Source organism: Theobroma cacao, chromosome 9, assembly GCF_000208745.1.
Source record: "Theobroma cacao cultivar B97-61/B2 chromosome 9, Criollo_cocoa_genome_V2, whole genome shotgun sequence".
NCBI classification, from domain to species: domain Eukaryota; kingdom Viridiplantae; phylum Streptophyta; class Magnoliopsida; order Malvales; family Malvaceae; genus Theobroma; species Theobroma cacao.
The window spans coordinates 17,644,466-17,662,570 of NC_030858.1; the positions used below are offsets into that span (position 1 = coordinate 17,644,466).

Consider the following 18,105-nt stretch of genomic DNA (forward strand, 5'->3'; position numbering starts at 1 on the left):
TTTTTTTTTTCATGGGCCGGTCGCCGGAAAGGCAACCGGTGTAACAAAACGTCGATCTGGCCGGATCTGGCCACTATGGCGCTAGATCGGCGCTTCCCCATGGCTGGATCTGGCCGTGGAGTGCCAGATCCAACCGTGGGATCTGGTCGGGAAGCACCAGATCTGGTGCTTCCCGCGGCGAGATCTGGCCGTTGAGTGCCAGATCTGGCTGGATCTCGGTTCAATATTGTCGGAAAGGACTAGATCGACGTTTTTCAATCATATTCGGTTGCTGCCGTCGCCGTCGCCGCCGTTGCCGCCGCCGTCGCCGGTGTTGAGTTCCAGTTAGAGAGAGAATGAGAGAGGGAGAAGAGAGAGAAAGAAAAGGGAAAATGAGAGAAAAAAAGTATTTATAGGTATAGGGTTGTAATATTTTTAGGTTATAAGGGCTATTTTGGTCATTATATATTTGAAAGCTATTCCATGAGCCATGGAATAGCTATTACTGGGGAGGGGGAAGGGAATAGCTATTATTGACTTTTAACCTATTTGACAGAATTTTTATTCTTGCGAAATTGCTATTTCGTATTTCAATTTGGTACCAAACGAAGGAATAGGAAATGACCGGGAATAGAGGGGGAATAGCATAGCTATTCCCCGTACCAAACGTGCCATTAGTTTCTTGGATTGCAAGTTAGGCTATTAGTTGGAATAAGTTCAGTATAATTGAAACCAATATAATTACATTGGCTAGAAACCAATATAATTACATTGGCTAGAAACACAAGTGGATGATGTAATGCTCGTGAGTCATATTCTGTAAGTAGTTTGCCATGTTTAATGATCAAGAAGTCAAGCTAATAAAGATGTGCATATTGTCGAGTTGTGGAACCTCACTTTTCCACGTCCTCCATCTATATCGCCCCAAATAATTAAATGGTTAAAACTATTATCAGATGAAATTAAGCTAAATGTGGATAAGTGGTCTAAAAATGCCAACATGTAGCAAGTGGAGGAGTTGTTTGAGACCATACAGGTAAACTTTTTTTTGGTTTCTATGAGAATTTTGGCCGACAGAATTCTTTACAGGCAAAACTTCTCGCTTTAAAAAGAGGTTTATCTTTATGCCAAGAATGCAATTTTGACAAAGTAAGGATTGAAATGGATGCATTGGTAGTTTGTGAATATGATGCAGAAAAGCAACTTAGGCTCCCATAACACCAGATATTTATTGGCCTCCGTACAAAATCTCTTAAAGCATTTTTCGTTTAGAATTACTCACATTCACCGTGAAGGGAACCAAGCTGCCGACTTTCTTTCCAATCAAGGGTACTTGCATGATGGATTGAGGGTGTTCCAAGTTGAAGCCGGCGAATTAAGAGGTATCCTTAGGCTAGATAAGTTAAACTTACCTTATGTTAGAATCAAATAATTGTAAGGAATTAATACTCCTAATTTATTTTTTGTTCGTAGTTTTATTTTAATTAGTATTACTTATGCTATGCATTCATAGTAAATATGAGAGGAAAGTAGTACCTTCAATAGGTCTTCTTTCTCTCATATCTTATGTAATTCTGAAAGTAAGGTTTATGTCCTCCTCCTTTATGTACTTATTTTTCTTATTTTAATAAAATTTTAACAATATAACTAGGCCCTGTGAGAATTTTCAATTAAAAAAAAAGCTAATAAAGATGAACTAAAGTTATTTAATTGGGTTCGGTTCTTATATATTTACTTATTTTTAATATACCATTAACTTCAGTCATGTATTAATTAAAAAGTGATGAAGGAATTGGATCCAATATATGTATCCTTACGGATAAATTGCAAGATTATTACTATTTTAAAAAATTCAGTATTTTATAAAGTGGTCTGATAAATGAGCCATTCTTTGGTAGTAATACTTTATCTTTTACTTGTAATTGATTTGTACTCTCATCAAAGAAGTAACCAAAACAACATTTATTTTGCAAAAATAAAAAATTAAAGAGACATGCACGTTAGAATAACCCAATTATTAATAATGGGAATCACCTACGCCTACCTTGTTTCCCATTCTGTTGGAAACGAAAAAAAAAAACAAACAGAGGACGTTTTTTAATTAAAAATAGTCTCTCTCACAAGTGAAATAAAATATACAATTTTCTAACTCCTCAAGCACGCCAATACAAAGAGAAAAACAGTCTGAAAGGAGAATAAAACTAGAAAAAGGAGGAACCCTAATACAAGAAATTTAAAAATTTGCTAATAATTTATGGGGCAGTTACACAACAACAATTACTTAGTCTAACAAAGCTTGAACCAAAGACGAAATTAGAGTGACCGGATCACCAAATATAGCCGAAACCACTAGCTTGAGAATGAGCCATAATTTTCTAGCCTTCCTCCACCCTGAGGTTCCCCCACTTCGGCCTGCTAGCTCTTGACTTGGACCACTAATTTGCAATTCATTGGTAACATCTAATTGAAAATAACCACCTTGCCAATTCTCTATGATCGCTTCCTTAACACATGCTACATGATAACAATAGTTACCACATGAAGAAACATAGGACCAACCCTTTACTCCATTTGCAATTTCCTTCCTCTTGCATTTCAAGCATTTGGATCGAACTTGGTTACTAAGGTAGATTTTTTCCCCGTTGCTCGATAAGCTCCTGGGGAGTTCAGCGCAACAAGGATGTAAATCGTGTGCATGCTCGTGGGAGCATTGGTACAAGAAGCCCTTGATGTCCAATCCGCAAGCGTCGCAAAACCTAGCACGCCATCCGGGAGTTTCCTTGTAGAATTTGAAGTTACATCTCTTCAAAAACGGATGGGAAGTGGAAGGTGGAGCATTTCCGCATTCTTTATGAAGATGGAAGTTGCACTTCTCGTAGGGACATTGGTAACACAACCCAAACCCAAGCTCTTTGCATCCATCGCATCGAAAAGGAACTTCAGCCGATTCCAGTAGAAGCCGATGTGGGTGACTAAAATGATCTATTTCTGTAAATCTCATTTTTTACCGGAGAGATATTGAGAGAAAACAATAATAATATAATAATAATCACGTGTTTCCTGCATAACAAAACACATGTTATTTATAAATGTTACATAATATTGTTTTATAATAAAGAAATAAAATATTCATACTTCGTTGGGTAAATAGAAAATACGACAACTGGCCTATTACTTAAGAAAGTCGTGCAAATTGTATACCTGTCTATATAAAAATATTTGAGGCCAAACTCAATCGAAAACAATTAATTATTATATCCTTCCTTAACAATCATATAGTCTGTAAGGAGGATGGCATTAACAATCATCGTAACATATAGGGTGTTTATAGTGTCTATCTGCTGTGAGCTGAATGAAGATGTAATGCCATAATGAGTATATAATTGGTTAGAAGATAACTGTAAACTCCAATTGATATTTGTGTAATTTATTATTCAACTATATACGAGATATGTTTTTAAAAGAAATAAAATAAAAGATAGATATATTTACCTGTGTGAGAAGATCAACGAGCGAAAGATACGCCACTGAGAAACCTATGATATTGAATAGTGGAAAGATGAATTACCCGTTGATCGAGAGTGACCTATTTATATTGCTAATAAACCGACTTTGAAAAAACAATTCCAAGAAATTGTCATTGTTAAAATTCATTTCTTCTCAATTTATCCAACAAGACAGTCATTGTCTTTTCCGTTAAGGAAATCGTATATTCCATGAATTTAACCCGAAGTTTCCCTGTTTTAACTCTTCAATGTTGGATAGAAGCAAGATTAGTTTTTAAACTAAGATGGGTGATTGAGGTGGTGCAACAATTTTATTATTTAATTTTTGATAAGGAGATGTAACGGTATTTATCACTTAATTTCATTTTCATCTTAAAAGTATTATATATTATCTGCTAAGATAAATTTACACAAAATATATATATTTTAATTTTGGTGAACCTACTTTAGATATATAATTTTGACTATGTTTTCTATTCTTTAGAATTGAGGCACGCGTTTATGTAGTATTGCACGTTAAACTATTGTACATTATTCCACGTTAACAAAGCTTTTACGGAAGCTTACAGCTATTCCCTGTGTTCCATTTTGTTTACCGATTTGTCGACTTCTTTTGTCAAATGAATTTAATTTTAACTATTGTTATTTAAAATATTTTACAAAATTAAAATCTCAAAAGAAAAGTATTTTGAAATGTTTGAAATTCAAGATTTACAAATCTTATTTCTAAAAATTTTATAACTTTATAATTTTATTAAAATTAATTGTCAAAATCGAGATTATTTGATAAAAAAAAAGTTGATAAAGAAACAAACAAAGTGAGGTGGAAGGAGTAATATTTAGCGTTAATAAATTGAATAGACAGGGGAACAATGGATGTAAATCCTTCACTATAAATAAATCTTTGGCTTATAAAAAATAGAAAAAATTTATTTTTCATTGATTTACCCAATTTAGGACTACAGAAAAATAATTAATTTGGGGTAGGTCTTTTTTTTTTTTTGTACTTCTCATGATTTTGGTTTTTGATTTGGAATTATTATTGGCATGATGCTTAATTTCGTAATATTCCTATCATATTCTATATTAATTAACAAAAATCTTTGATTGAAAAAAAAATCATACATTTCCAAAATCTTATCTTTTTTAAGTTAAAAAAAAAACAAAAAAGTAAACTTTTTATTTAAAAGAACGCGTTAAACACTCACGCGCCTATATTATACAGTCAATGCATAGACATGAAATATGGATTAAATAATATAATTTCTTTCCCCTTTCATTCACCAAAAGAAAGTGCTACAGTATGATGGAGATTTATTAATTTTTTTATCCAAAAAACCAAAAAGGATGCTTGAGAAACTTGATTGTAACAAAATATTGTCAGCCTTGTCCTAATTCGAGGCATCATTTTCCATCCATTCTATATATATTTTTTTCTACTCGATCAGATTGATTCACTTTATTATGTATCAGAAAATTGATACAAAATTAGGTCTATATCAAAATTAGACACATTGAAAGTAAGTTTTTCAGCATCCCAAGTCTACATACTGTTTAAAATAAATTCTAATACTCTATTATTACTTTAATAACTAGATACAATGTCTTTGACCATTTTTTGGTTTTAAAGATTTTGATATATAGTATCATGAATTTATAATTTGTAGCTAATGTGATTAAATAAATGGAAAAGAAAAGGATATGGAGTACTGCTTGCATAATGCGTAAATTTATTAAATTTGTTTTTGCTTTATAATTTAAAAGAAGAGGGTGCTTTCTTTTTTTTCTTAATTCAAATACGATTGAGATGGTGAGAAACTTGTACCAAATTAAATTAATAAAAGAAATGTGGAGATAGAGAGGAAGGAGCGAAATGTATATGCAACTTCTACGTACTTTCCTTTAAATTAGTTAATGTCAAATTTTCCAACGTTCTTGGAAAATCCTTCGATTACCTGTTGCTGTTTAAACTTTAAAATGCCAGACAATGGATTGAGAATTTTTTATTTTTGGATGAATTAAATAAGATTCTAAGTTATTATATACGTCATACGGACAATCTACCTAGGCATATCTACATCGTCATGATTAAAAAAAGAAAACAGTAAAATTTTAACTATCTAAAATATATTTAATTATTTGCATGAACTCTTGGGCATAAATTATTGTTGAGTTGTTCTTTAAAAATTAGTAAAGAGAAGAATGGCATGATTTAAGTCGAAAATTTTTGTTATGCTCCATCACGTGATATTTTTGCAAAATGTATTTTTAGTAAGACGACATAAGACAATTATTGATGATAAGAGCTTATGAGTGACATAATTTTTTTGTCCATAATATCTAAATTTTTTTTTTAATTATTTTAAAAATTGTAAACAAATTTTTATTCTTTTATTATATTAAATCAAATCTTTATATTTTTACTTTAAATCAAATAGGCACTTATGGCTTATAGTTGACTAATTATTATTAGTCAAAATGTTATTTGTTATTTTATGTTTGGTAACGCTAACATATCATAAGAGTTGATAACGTGGTATGCTAATGTAACATGATGACATGGTCATATGACATTCTTCACTTTCCACATTATCTTCATATTAGCACCAAGTGAATATAAAATGAGAAGTAATATTTTGACTAATGACGATTAATTAACCATTATGTATAAGAGCTTATTTAGTTTAAAATAAAAATACAATGACTTGATTGAATGCAATAGAATAATAAGAGCTTATTTGAATTTTTTTAAGTAATTTAAAAATTTTTTCAAGCATTATAATATTTTTTCGTTTTCTTATAGTGTTTTGAAAGACGGGGATTTTATTAATAAGAAAAGGATTACATGAAGCAAGGTATACCAGGAATGAAGAAACGTTTAAAACAACTTATTAAAACAATAAAAACCAGTTCTGATAAAATTGAAACATGTTAGATATCAAAGACAATGGATCTCCGAATATAGCTGAAACGACCAGCTTGAGAAATATGATCAACCACTTCATTCCCTTCTTCAATTTCGAGCTTTGCCCATCTCTGCTACCTCTTTCGGGGCCAAATTTTGCAACACAAAATTTCCATTCTTGGCAGGATCAAGTTGAAAATAATCCATTTTCCAATTCTCAAGCCAAGGCTTCTTTCATGCAAGCAACGTGGTAACAATACTCCCCACACTTTGCAACATAAAACCAACTAAATTTTTCCTTCCTTTGGCATTTTAAGCATTTAGAGTTGACCTCTTTACGAAGGTAAATTTCCATCCTATTGTCAGAGAAGCTTAATGGAAGCTTTGCACAGCAAGGATGTAGGTCATGTCCAGGTTATGTGAGCACTGGTCGAGGAACCCTTGTATAACTTTTCCACAAGGGTCACAGATTCTAACATGTCGTCGCGGATTTTCCCTGTAAAATTTGAAATGACAATTTTGTAGAAGTTGGTGAGAATGGGAAGGAAGATTAATTCCACATTCCTTGCCCAGAAAGAAATTGTAGTCATTGTTGGGGCATTTGTAGCACAGTCCAAACCCTGGCTCTTTACACCCATCGCGATAGTAAGGGACTTGGCTATGTTTCAGCTCAAGCTGATGTGGGTGACTCTGGTGATTTATTCTTAGCAGAGTCGGCGTATCTAGTCGATTCTTGCCAACCTTTCTGTAAAAAAAAAAAAAATTATTGAATTTATTAACTTAGTCAAGGTACAAATATGTATATATAGATATATATATATATATATAAAGAAAATTGGTGGGGGTGACCTTACATGGTAGGCCAAATTTATCAATTGAAAACAAATAACTATACATATATGTATTAAAAGGAAGAATAAAATCAAGATATACAACCTTTGTTAGCAGATCAATAAGGCAAGGATATGATTTCAAATTAACAAAGGAAAATTTTTTCTTGAGCTGAGTGGCGGAGGCCCCAACCCAATAAATACAGTGAAATGAAAGGCCGGTGTAAGGAATAGAGACGGAAGTTACTTCCAGAGTTCCGCGTCATTTTTTTTCTTCTTTACAAACAAAGATCTTCTTCTTTACAAACAAAGATCGATCAAATTAACTAGAAATTTCGCATTGAACCATTCTTGAATATTGTAATGCCAAAGATTAAATTTTTGAAAGAATTAGAATAATAAATCATTATTGTAGGGCCTTGACTACTCTCATTTTCAACTTAAATGAATATTATATATATCTTTAAAGGTAAACCTACCTGAAACATGTAATTTAATTGATATTTTTAAGAATAACTGTTAGCATGAGCTGTAATTATTAATTGTTAAGAATATTTTAGGAAGAATATTTTCCTATTTTCATTTTACTTTGCTTGTACTCCAAGGAAGTCTAGGGTTAGAATACTTCCTTATTTACTATTTTCTTTACTTGCACACCAAGTAGGTTTAGGTTTAGTTGGCTATTATAATTACTTTACTTGCACACCAAGTAAGTTTAAGTTTAGTTAGCTATTATAAAAAGCCCTTTATGTAATTCTTTATTTTTGATTAAGCAGTTTAATTCTTTGTTTAGATCTTGAATATTTTCTACATGGTATCAAAGCAGTTTTAATCCGAAAAGAACTCTTTAATGCAAATCTCGTACTCAAAAATCACCATCACTTTTTTTTTCTTTCTTCTATTCATCTAAAACGACATGGTAGAAACTAATTCCATTGTTTCAACTGAACCAAGCAATTCCATGGTTCCAACCGTACCCGGTAACCCAACACCACCAATTATTAGCCATTAAGATAATTCAGTGTTTCCTACCAGTATTACACTGGATGAGACAAATTACTCATTATGGTCTCAACTCATGCAGATGCGTATTGGTGCTCGCAGCAAAGCTAGCTACCTCACTGGAGAAGCAAAAAACCTACACCCGGAGATCCGAATCTTGGAACATGGATTACCGAAGATCAAAAAGTAAAGGCTGGCTTGTTGATTTAATGAGTCCATCACTGATGCAACGATTTATTCATCTTCCCACAACCAAGGAGATATGGGAAGCTTTATCGAAAACCTTCTATGATGGTTCAAATGAGACTTGTATTTTTGAATTGAATCAGATATCTTTCTCTACCAAATAAAATGGTCGACCATTAGCTATATACTATAATGAACTTGTGGCTATTTTTCAAAAAATTGATCACAAGACTATATCGCAAGAAGGAACAGTTGAAGGTGTAGTTCAATTGCATTCCGTGATGGTTAGGCTTTGAGTCCATATTTTTCTAAGTAGACTTGATTCTGAACTTGATCAGGTCTGTGGAGAAATCTTACAAAAAGATCCAAAACTTGATTTGGAAAGCACGTATGCATATGTCAAGAGAGAATATAAACAAAGACAGATGATGAGAAGCTCTCGTCCGAATCTTGAGGGCACAACTATGCTAGCCAATTGAACTCGGCAAGGACCATCGTCTAGCTCCTCAAAGAATCGAAGCAATCAATAAACTAAAAAATCTGACATTTTGGTATGTACTTATTGTGGTGAAACAAGTCATTCGAAACAACGATGTTATGAAATCATTAACTATCCTGAGTGGTAGGACTTTACAAAGAAATCTAGAAAGAAAATTGAAGGGAAAGCCATGGTGACATCCACTGAAGAAAAACAATTGAAGCCTACAACAAACATTGCCTACTCAGGTATGGGTGGTGAGGCATCGGTATTCTCTGCAACTTCTAAAAATAATACTTGGATTATTGATACAGGTGCATCTGACCATATGACTAACGACTTTAGTTAGTTACAATCAGTCTTCCATTCTTCTTAATTTTTTATCTCCACAGCTAATGGTGTACATGTCCTGTTATTAGAAAAAGATCTATCATATTATCTAATACTCTTACATTGGATACAGTTCTTGTTGTTCCATCCCTTGAATGTAATATTTTGTTTTTACCAAATTACCTCTGCTCTTGATTGCACTATAACCTTTTGGCCCTCATTTTGCAATTTTCAAGACATTCTGACTCAAAAGATTTTTGGTTATGGTGTTAGGTGGGGCAAACTCTGCTATTTTAAGTTAACAGAAAGTGGGAGGCCAAAATTAAGCAAGGTGAATCTAAGTAGTAGTAAAGACAAGGCTCGAGCGACTATATGGCTATGGCACCGAATATTGGGACATCTTTCTTTCGATTATCTTAGGAAGTTATAACCACATCTATTTTCAAGTTTGAATGATTTAGATTTTCATTGTGATATTTGTGAACTAGCTAAGAGCCATCGTATTTCTTATCCACCAAGTTTGAATAAAAGTTTAGAACCTTTGGCAGTTATTCACTCTAATGTTTGGGGTCCTATAAAATTGCTTATATCTTTAAAGCTTATTACTTTGTTACATTTATTAATGAATGCACTAGAATGACTTGGGTATCTCTACTTCAAAATAAAAGTGATGTATGCTCAACATTTCAGAAATTTTAGACTATGGTGGGCACTTCATACCGAAAGGAAATTCGTGCTTTACAAATGGACAATGGTATTAAGTATGATGGATCTTTTAACGATTTTTTGAGCCATCATGGGATTTGTCATCAGACTTATTGTACCTATAATCCGCAGCAAAATGGATTGGCAAAGAGGAAAAATAGATAGATATTGGAAATGGTTCGTGTCTTTCTCCTTTGCATGAACATGCCTCGATTTTATTGGGGAGAAGCTGTAAAATCTTCTAACTACCTTATTAATCGAATACCTTTTCGGGTAATAGACTTTCAAACCCCTCAACAAAAAATGCAATCTTTACTTTCAGCTCCCCATCTCCCTAATCTTGAACCACATGTTTTTGGTTGCATTGCATATGTTCACATTCCTAAAAACTTACGAAATAAACTTGATCCACGTGCAAAACGATGTGTCTTTGTTGGCTATTCTGATTTTCAGAAAGGGAATAGGTGCTATGACCCTCAAACCCGTAAATTACATGTAACCTTGGATGTTTCTTTTTGTGAATTAAAGCCTTATTATTCAAAGGGAGTCTCCAGACCTTCTTTTCAAGGGAGAGCATTAGTAAAGAGAATGTGTTACAATAAGGTGGTAAAGGATAGGAGTTTATGGAGTTAGAGGAAGTGACTGAACATTTTGGGAAAAGTGTTCAACAATGTTGTGATAGTATTCATGAAATTGAGAGTGAGTTAGTTCTTCTTGCAAGTGAATCAGGTGCTTCCATTACAAAGTCCTCAAAATTTAGAAAAAGTGTTCAACGATGTCGTGATAGTATTCATGAAATTGAGAGTGAGTTAGTTATTCCTACAAATGAATCAGGTGCTTCTATTACAGAGTACTCAAAATTGCCCATGCCTACGCCTACACCATTAACTGAAGAATCAACCCAAAATGTTCTTCTTCAAGGAATCCCAATCCCATATCTGATGAGGTAATCTCAAATCCCTTATCTGATGAATCCTATTAAATCCTGAATCCCATATCAAATGAGTCTCATGAAACACATGTTCGTAAATATTCACAAAGATCGAATAAAGGAGTCCTAAAGAAACAATTTGAACCTAATCCTAAAGCTAAGGTCCAATACCTAATTAGCAACTATGTGTCCTCTCATAGATTGTTTGAATCGTATGCACTCACTATTAATCAATTATCCACTGTATCTATTTCTAGTAGTTTGCAGGATGCATTAAAAGATTCATAATGGATCAAGGCAATGAATGAAGAAATCGAGGCTTTGCTAAAGAATGCTACTTGTGAACTGGTTCCCTTACTAGAATGAAAGAAAATAATTGGATGTAGATGGGTATTTATAGTGAAACTCAAAGCAGATGAAAGCACTGATAGATATAAAAAAAGGTTAGTTGCAAAGGGGTATGCACAGAGGTACGGGGTGGATTGTCAAAAGACTTTTGCACCAGTAGCTAAGATCAATACTATTCGCATTCTCATATTTATAGCAGCAAATCGAGATTGGCCTTTACAACAATTTGATGTTAAAAATGTTTTCCTCAATGGAAACTTAGAGGAAAAAGTCTACATGGAGTTACCACTAGGAATTAAACACAGTTCTTTGTGTAAAAGGAAAGTTTGTAAACTGAAAAAGTCACTATATAGGCTGAAACAGTCACTTAGAGCTTGGTTTGGGAGGTTTTCTTCTATAATGAAAACATTTGGTTATAAGCAAAGTAACTCAGACCATACTTTGTTTATAAAACACAAAGAGGGGAAGGTAACAGCTTTAATCATGTATGTCGATGCTATGGTCTTGATAGAAGATGACCCATATGAAATGAAAGCATTACAAGAATATTTGGCTATTAAATTTGAAATGAAGGATTTGGGGCAACTTAAATATTTCTTAGGGATTGAGGTTGCAAGATCGAAATAGGGGATTTTCTTTTCGCAATGGAAATATGTGCTAGATCTCTTAACCGAAATCGTAATGCTTGCTTGCAAACTAGTAGATACACCCATAGAGATGAATCATAAGCTTGGAATTTTTTCAGATCAAGTTCCAACAAATAAAGGTCATTATTAGCGGTTGGTTGGAATATTAATTTATATGTCACACACAAGACCAGATATAGCTTATGCTATAAGTGTCGTAAGTCAGTTTATCCATGCACTAAGTGAAGAACATATGAATGCAGTATATCGAATCTTAAGATAGTTGAAGAGTGCTCTAAGCAGAGGTTTGTTATTCTCGAAAAATGGTGTCTCTAACATTAAAGGATTTATAGATTCTGATTGGGCAGGTGATCAAATAACTAGAAGATCCACATCTAGTTATTTTATTTTCGTGGAAGGTAATCTTGTCACTTGGACAAGCAAGAAGCAGAAGGTTGTGACAAGATCAAGTGCAGAAGCTGAATTTCGAGGTATGGCTCATGGTGTATGCGAATTATTGTGGATTAGGAGTATTCTCAAAGAGTTGGGAATTGAATATGCAAAACTTATGAATCTTTATTGTGATAATAAGGCAGCAGTTGAAATTGCACAAAATCTTGTACAACATGATCACACCAAGCATGTTGAAATTGATCGACATTTCAACAAGGAGAACCTTGATAAAAAAATTATACAATTTCCATTTGTCCAGTTTGAAGGTCAGTTAGTTGATATTCTCACGAAAACAATTTCAAGGAAACTGTTCCATGGTATAATTGACAAGTTATGCATGATTGATATCTATGCTCTAACTTGAAGGGGAGTGTCAGCATGAGTTGTAATTATTAATTTTTAAAAATATTTTAGGGAGAATATTTTCCTATTTTCTTTTTACTTTGCTTGTACTCCAAGGAAGTCTAAGGTTAGAATACTTCCTTATTTACTATTTTCTTTACTTACACACCAAGTAGGTTTAGGTTTAGTTGGCTATTATAATTACTTTACTTGCACACCAAATAGGTTTAGGTTTAGTTAGCTATTATAAATAGCCCTTTATGTAATTCTTTATTTTTGATCAAGCAGTTTAATTATTTGCTTATAGCCCTTTTAGTAACTAAAAAAGGACAGCTCGTGTATATTTTTTTACGCATTTGTTGAATGGTTTCCTATTTTATACAAAAAAATTAAATAAGTATTATAACTATAGGATGAGAAAACTAATATATTGATTAAGACTCCAGGTTTTCTCGATCTTGTTTAATCCAAGAAAAGAGTATATTGTTTAAAATTCAAGTCAATTGTTCAGTCTTAAAACCTTCAATTTTTAAAATTACATAGAGGATTAAAGTTGATGTATTTTTCTTATGAATTTTTTTTGTTTAAAAAATAAGAAGATTCAAACATAGTTCTTTAAATAGGTGATTCGTATAAATACATTAATCAATTTTTTTCTTTTAAAGAAAAGGTAAACTCTCTTTCGTAACCCCAAGGCTATATATCTTGATAAAATTAAAAAGGAAAAGAACATCCAAGACTGTGTCAAATATTGAGAACATATACACTACAAAAAACAAGAGCTTTATCTACGTAATTTACCAACGAGCTAAGTTTTGTCAACAATACAATAGTGTAAAATGAATGAATGGCACGCCAAGACTCTTGACTAACATATTCCATGGGTAAAGGAGATAACGTTGGAATTTATCAACCAATGCTGCAAATGGAACATCCAATTGGCAAAGGTATGAAATTGCCAATGGAATTTTCGTTGGCAACTCCCTCAAACTTACTTATAGGTCTACCGACAGAATTTGCATATGTAGCTTTAATGGTGAGACTATTTTAGTGTAACTTTTGTCAATAATCCCATTGGTAAGTTAAAATAAAATCTCGAGTAGGCCTTTTCCCTTATTTCTCCCTTCTCTCTTCTCCTTCTTTTCTCTCTAGACAAACACCACCTTTAGTCAACAGTTGCTCACCGAACCAACGTCGACAAAAAGGTTAGTTGATTGGCCGGTTGATTTCTCCCTAAAGGTTTTTGTCTGACACAACCTAGCCTCTTTGATTTGAGGTCTATTCCTGCATCTTTCATCAACAATTTGAGGTTTTCCACCGATTGAAGCTCTGGTCAATAGCAAAACTACACTATACAGTAAGCTTTCTCCTTTTTTGTCAAGCCCTACTCTATTATATACTTGTGATGTCATTCATGTACTTGATAGCATATCTACATACTAGGATGCCTAAGAGAATCGTTAAAAGTCGGTATCGTACCTAGTGATACAATTAAGTCGATTAAAACCTTGAACTAGTTTGAATGGAGATTTTAGGATATATTTGAGAGTTTTTGAACCTTAAAATGTCTTAATATGGTGATTCAGAGTTCGAGGATTAATTTGGAGTCAAATTAGGAATTTTCATAACGTAGGGGCAAAATGGGAATGTTGGATGAAATTTTTGACCAAGTTTGGCTAATTGGAGCATGATTTGAATTTAAGAAATGAAATATTTTAATTTCGACACTTTTCCGAACATAAGGGCAAAACAGTCATTTTACGTGTCCACGAGGACGTAATTGGAATTTTTGGAATTTTACACCACCATAACACTTGTCAACCCCATGAATTTCACCTATTATTATTTTATACTTTGGATAATTAATAAATTACATGTGGTGGTGAGAAAATGCTTAATTGTTAAGTTTTAACCATTGACCAATCACATGGTGACACATGTCAAGCTTTAATATTTTTATAATTTCCTTTATAAACTCTCCCATTTCACTCTTCATGGCCGGCCAAAGCAAAGAACAAAGAGAAAAGAATAGAAACAAACCCTAGAGAGGAAAAGTTAAGGGAAATTTGTTGAATTTCAAAGAACAAAGCAATCAAAGGTAAGATTTTCAATTTAAGCTTAAGATCTACCTTTCCCATGCTTTCTTTTTCATTTTCTATGAAGGAAACACAAGTTTCCATGAGGGAATACTTGCTGGCCGAACATAGGGAGAGAGGTTTTGATGGTGGATTTTGCTAGATTTCATGATATCTTAGTGTTTTTAGTTGTTTGATGATGTTTGGCATGAAAAACAAGCAAGAAAATCACATGCCCTTCAACAACCCTCTTTGGCCGAATTTTATAGATGACATGTTGATGATGGATTTGATTCCTAATGATGTAGATGGATTTATTGAACTGTGTTAACACTGATTAGCACGTTAGTTTGAAATCAGAATGAATTTCGGTTATGATGAATTAAGTCACAATCAAGCTCATTGAGGTACTTTGGTGTATTTGGAATATTGGAAGTGTAATGACTATATTTGAAGTTGAATCGAATGTTTGGTTAATTCAATAGTGTATAGTTCGAGTTAAGTCGAATACTAATTCAGTCCGATCATAATTAAACCCACGTAGAACACTGTCTTTAAGTGATTATTCGAACAATTCTCATCCAATTTCATGCATTCATATAAAGTTTGAAATAATTTTATAACAGTTTGGCACAAATATATTGAATTACGTGTTTTGTATTATGTATAGGTGGTGAGCCCTTTGATAAGGGTAAATATATCGTACCCGAGGACCAAGAATAGGAGTACTCCAAACTCCGTTATTGTGAGTAATCAAATATTCATCTTAACTATCTAAAGTAGTTTATACTCGTTTTTATGATTTTAAAGAATAATGAACTTAAACCGTAGATTTTTATATTTTATAAGTTAAGTGATGCTTAAATGAATAAGATTTATAAATTGTTTTGCAATTCAATGATGATTTTGGAAATTGAGTAAGTGGAGACTATATACTTGTGTTAGCTATATATATATGTGTGGTTTGAATTGATGGCTTATGACAATGTGATGGCATGAATGGCTGGATTTGTGGTTTGTGGATTATATGAACTGTTTTGTTTTACCTTGACAGGCTGGGTAATATCATATTAGCCATGTCATGCTGTCAAAATTTTTATTGATTTGGTGGGTTATTTGATTAGCTTACTGTAGTGGGCGAGTTTTCATGGACTAGCCTATTAGAGAGACATGGTAAACCCCGTTATATTTTACCTTAGTACAAGAGGCGCGGAGGGTATCTCCTAAGGTAAGTTTAGAGTTCACTTCACGTCGAACCACCACGTGAGGATGAAACTCAACCAACGCCAAGGAATTACTATATTTTAAAAGTAAAAACATGTTTTATGGGCGTATGTCGTTTTAACATCCTTGGCGGACTCGGTTGGATGCCCGGGCCAAGGTGTCCCCGAGTATGAGTTTTGGCACAAGCCAAGTTTTTAAGAGAATCATAAGCCTTGTTGATTATTTTGATGAAATGTAATTGTTTTATATGAATTGAAATGAATTTTGGATGTTATGAATTTTATTATGATGGGATGATTTAACTGTCTCCATTTACTCGGCTTTAGATGTTATAGATGAACTTTGCTTATTCACTGGGTTTATAAAAACTCACCCTTTCTTTTTACCCATTTCAGGGTCAAAACAGTCTGCAGACAGCCGATTTTGTCGAGGGTTGCTTTTGGATTTGCATCCTTAAAAATCCAAGGTCTACAGTCTTGTATATTTTTAGTTATTTTGGGGCCCACATGTCATTGTAGAATATTTTTGAATACTTGGTTTAGTGTGCTATTACGCTACAAAAATTGTTTATGCAGGATTCTATAAATATTGTTTTATAAGAAAATGGAATATTTTATTTAATATTTTTATTTAGTTTGATTAGCCATAATTTCATTTTAAATGGATGATTTAGATTACTAAAATTATTTTTAGATAAGAAATGTATATTTTTCGATTGTATGATGTATTTTCACCAAGTTTCAAAATTACCCCTATGTGGCAGAAATTACCTTTTTGTTTGTTTTGATTTAAAAATAGTTTATATTCCCTTAAAACATGATATTTAGTAACTGTTGCTCACAGGGGAGATGTAAAATTGATGCAAGAGCCTTGCGAGGTTTCGGTTGACATTTCGGGTAATGAATGTCTATTGAGACATCGCGGCGATTGTCACGGGCTCGAAGGGAATACTGGGTCGTGACACTTTTTTATTAAAAATTTTTTGGAGATTTAATAGTCAGTTGTTTAGGGTTTTCTCTATATCAAGGTTTAGGTTATTGGGTAAAAAATTAAGTGTTGTTGATGATAATGTTTGATAATGTTTGTTTAATAATGTTTGATAATGCTTGATTGAGGAGTTGCTGTTGATTAAATTTTGTTGATATTTTTCAATAGATGTATGTTTGATTAATCTATTTGTTCAAATTAAGTGCATTTTCTGTGTTGATGATTATCATTTTTTGTGTTGATAACATGGAATGTTATTAGCCTAGATTTTATATAATTCCTACAAATTAATTAGGAATCTTAATCCACTAACCATTATGAGTTAGGCTTCCATGAAAAGCAATTCATGGGTTTATCCTATTTAAGAGGTTAGAAGGTTATGGTTTAAGGTAGAAATATTTAAATAAATTAAGGTTTTATTAAATTAAAAAAAGAATATAACTAATAAAATGAAAGAAAAATGTTCTAACTAGTAATATTATTTAATTTAAGGTGTTAATGAGTTAAATATATATTGCAATTAATTAAGTAATCTAATGTGTTATAATTAATTAAGCAATTAATTATATTAGTAAATTTATATAATATCTTATCTATTTAAACTAATTCAGGGTTTCAACAAATTCAAGTAATTACAAAGAATCATGTGTTAGTAATTAATCAGTTAATCAAATTAGAAAATTTATGGTTTTTAAAAATTATTTAAATTAATTAAGGTTTTATTAAATTAATTAAAGAATTTAACTAATCAAATGAAAAAAATGCTTTAGTTAATAAGAAATTAATTAAATTAGTAATATTATTTAATTTAAAAAATATTTAAATTAATTGAGGTGTGAATGAGTGAATAAAAAATATTTATATAATTAAGCAACGTAATTTGTTATAATTAATTAATTAAGAAATTATTTAAATTAGTAAAATTATATAATATCTTATTATCTAAATTAATTTAGGGTTTAGGGAATTAATTATATAATTAAAATAATTATAAAGAATCATGTATTAGTAATTAATCATTTAATTAAATTAGTAAATTTAGGGTTTTTTCAAATTCTTGGAATTAATTAATTAGGTTTTATTAAATCAATTAAATAATTAAACTAATCAAATGAAAAAAAAATTATTATTTAAAGCATTTAATGAAATTAGTAATATTATTTAATTTAAAAAAATATTTAAATTAATTAAGGTGTGA

At 32.0% G+C, this 18,105-nt stretch overlaps 1 protein-coding gene across 1 annotated transcript; it reads right to left on the reverse strand.

Moving 5' to 3' along the window:
- Positions 2,261–2,980, reverse strand: LOC18589467. The gene has a single exon (XM_018126843.1). It carries the CDS (start codon positions 2,978–2,980, stop codon positions 2,261–2,263), a length of 720 nt encoding a protein of 239 aa, XP_017982332.1.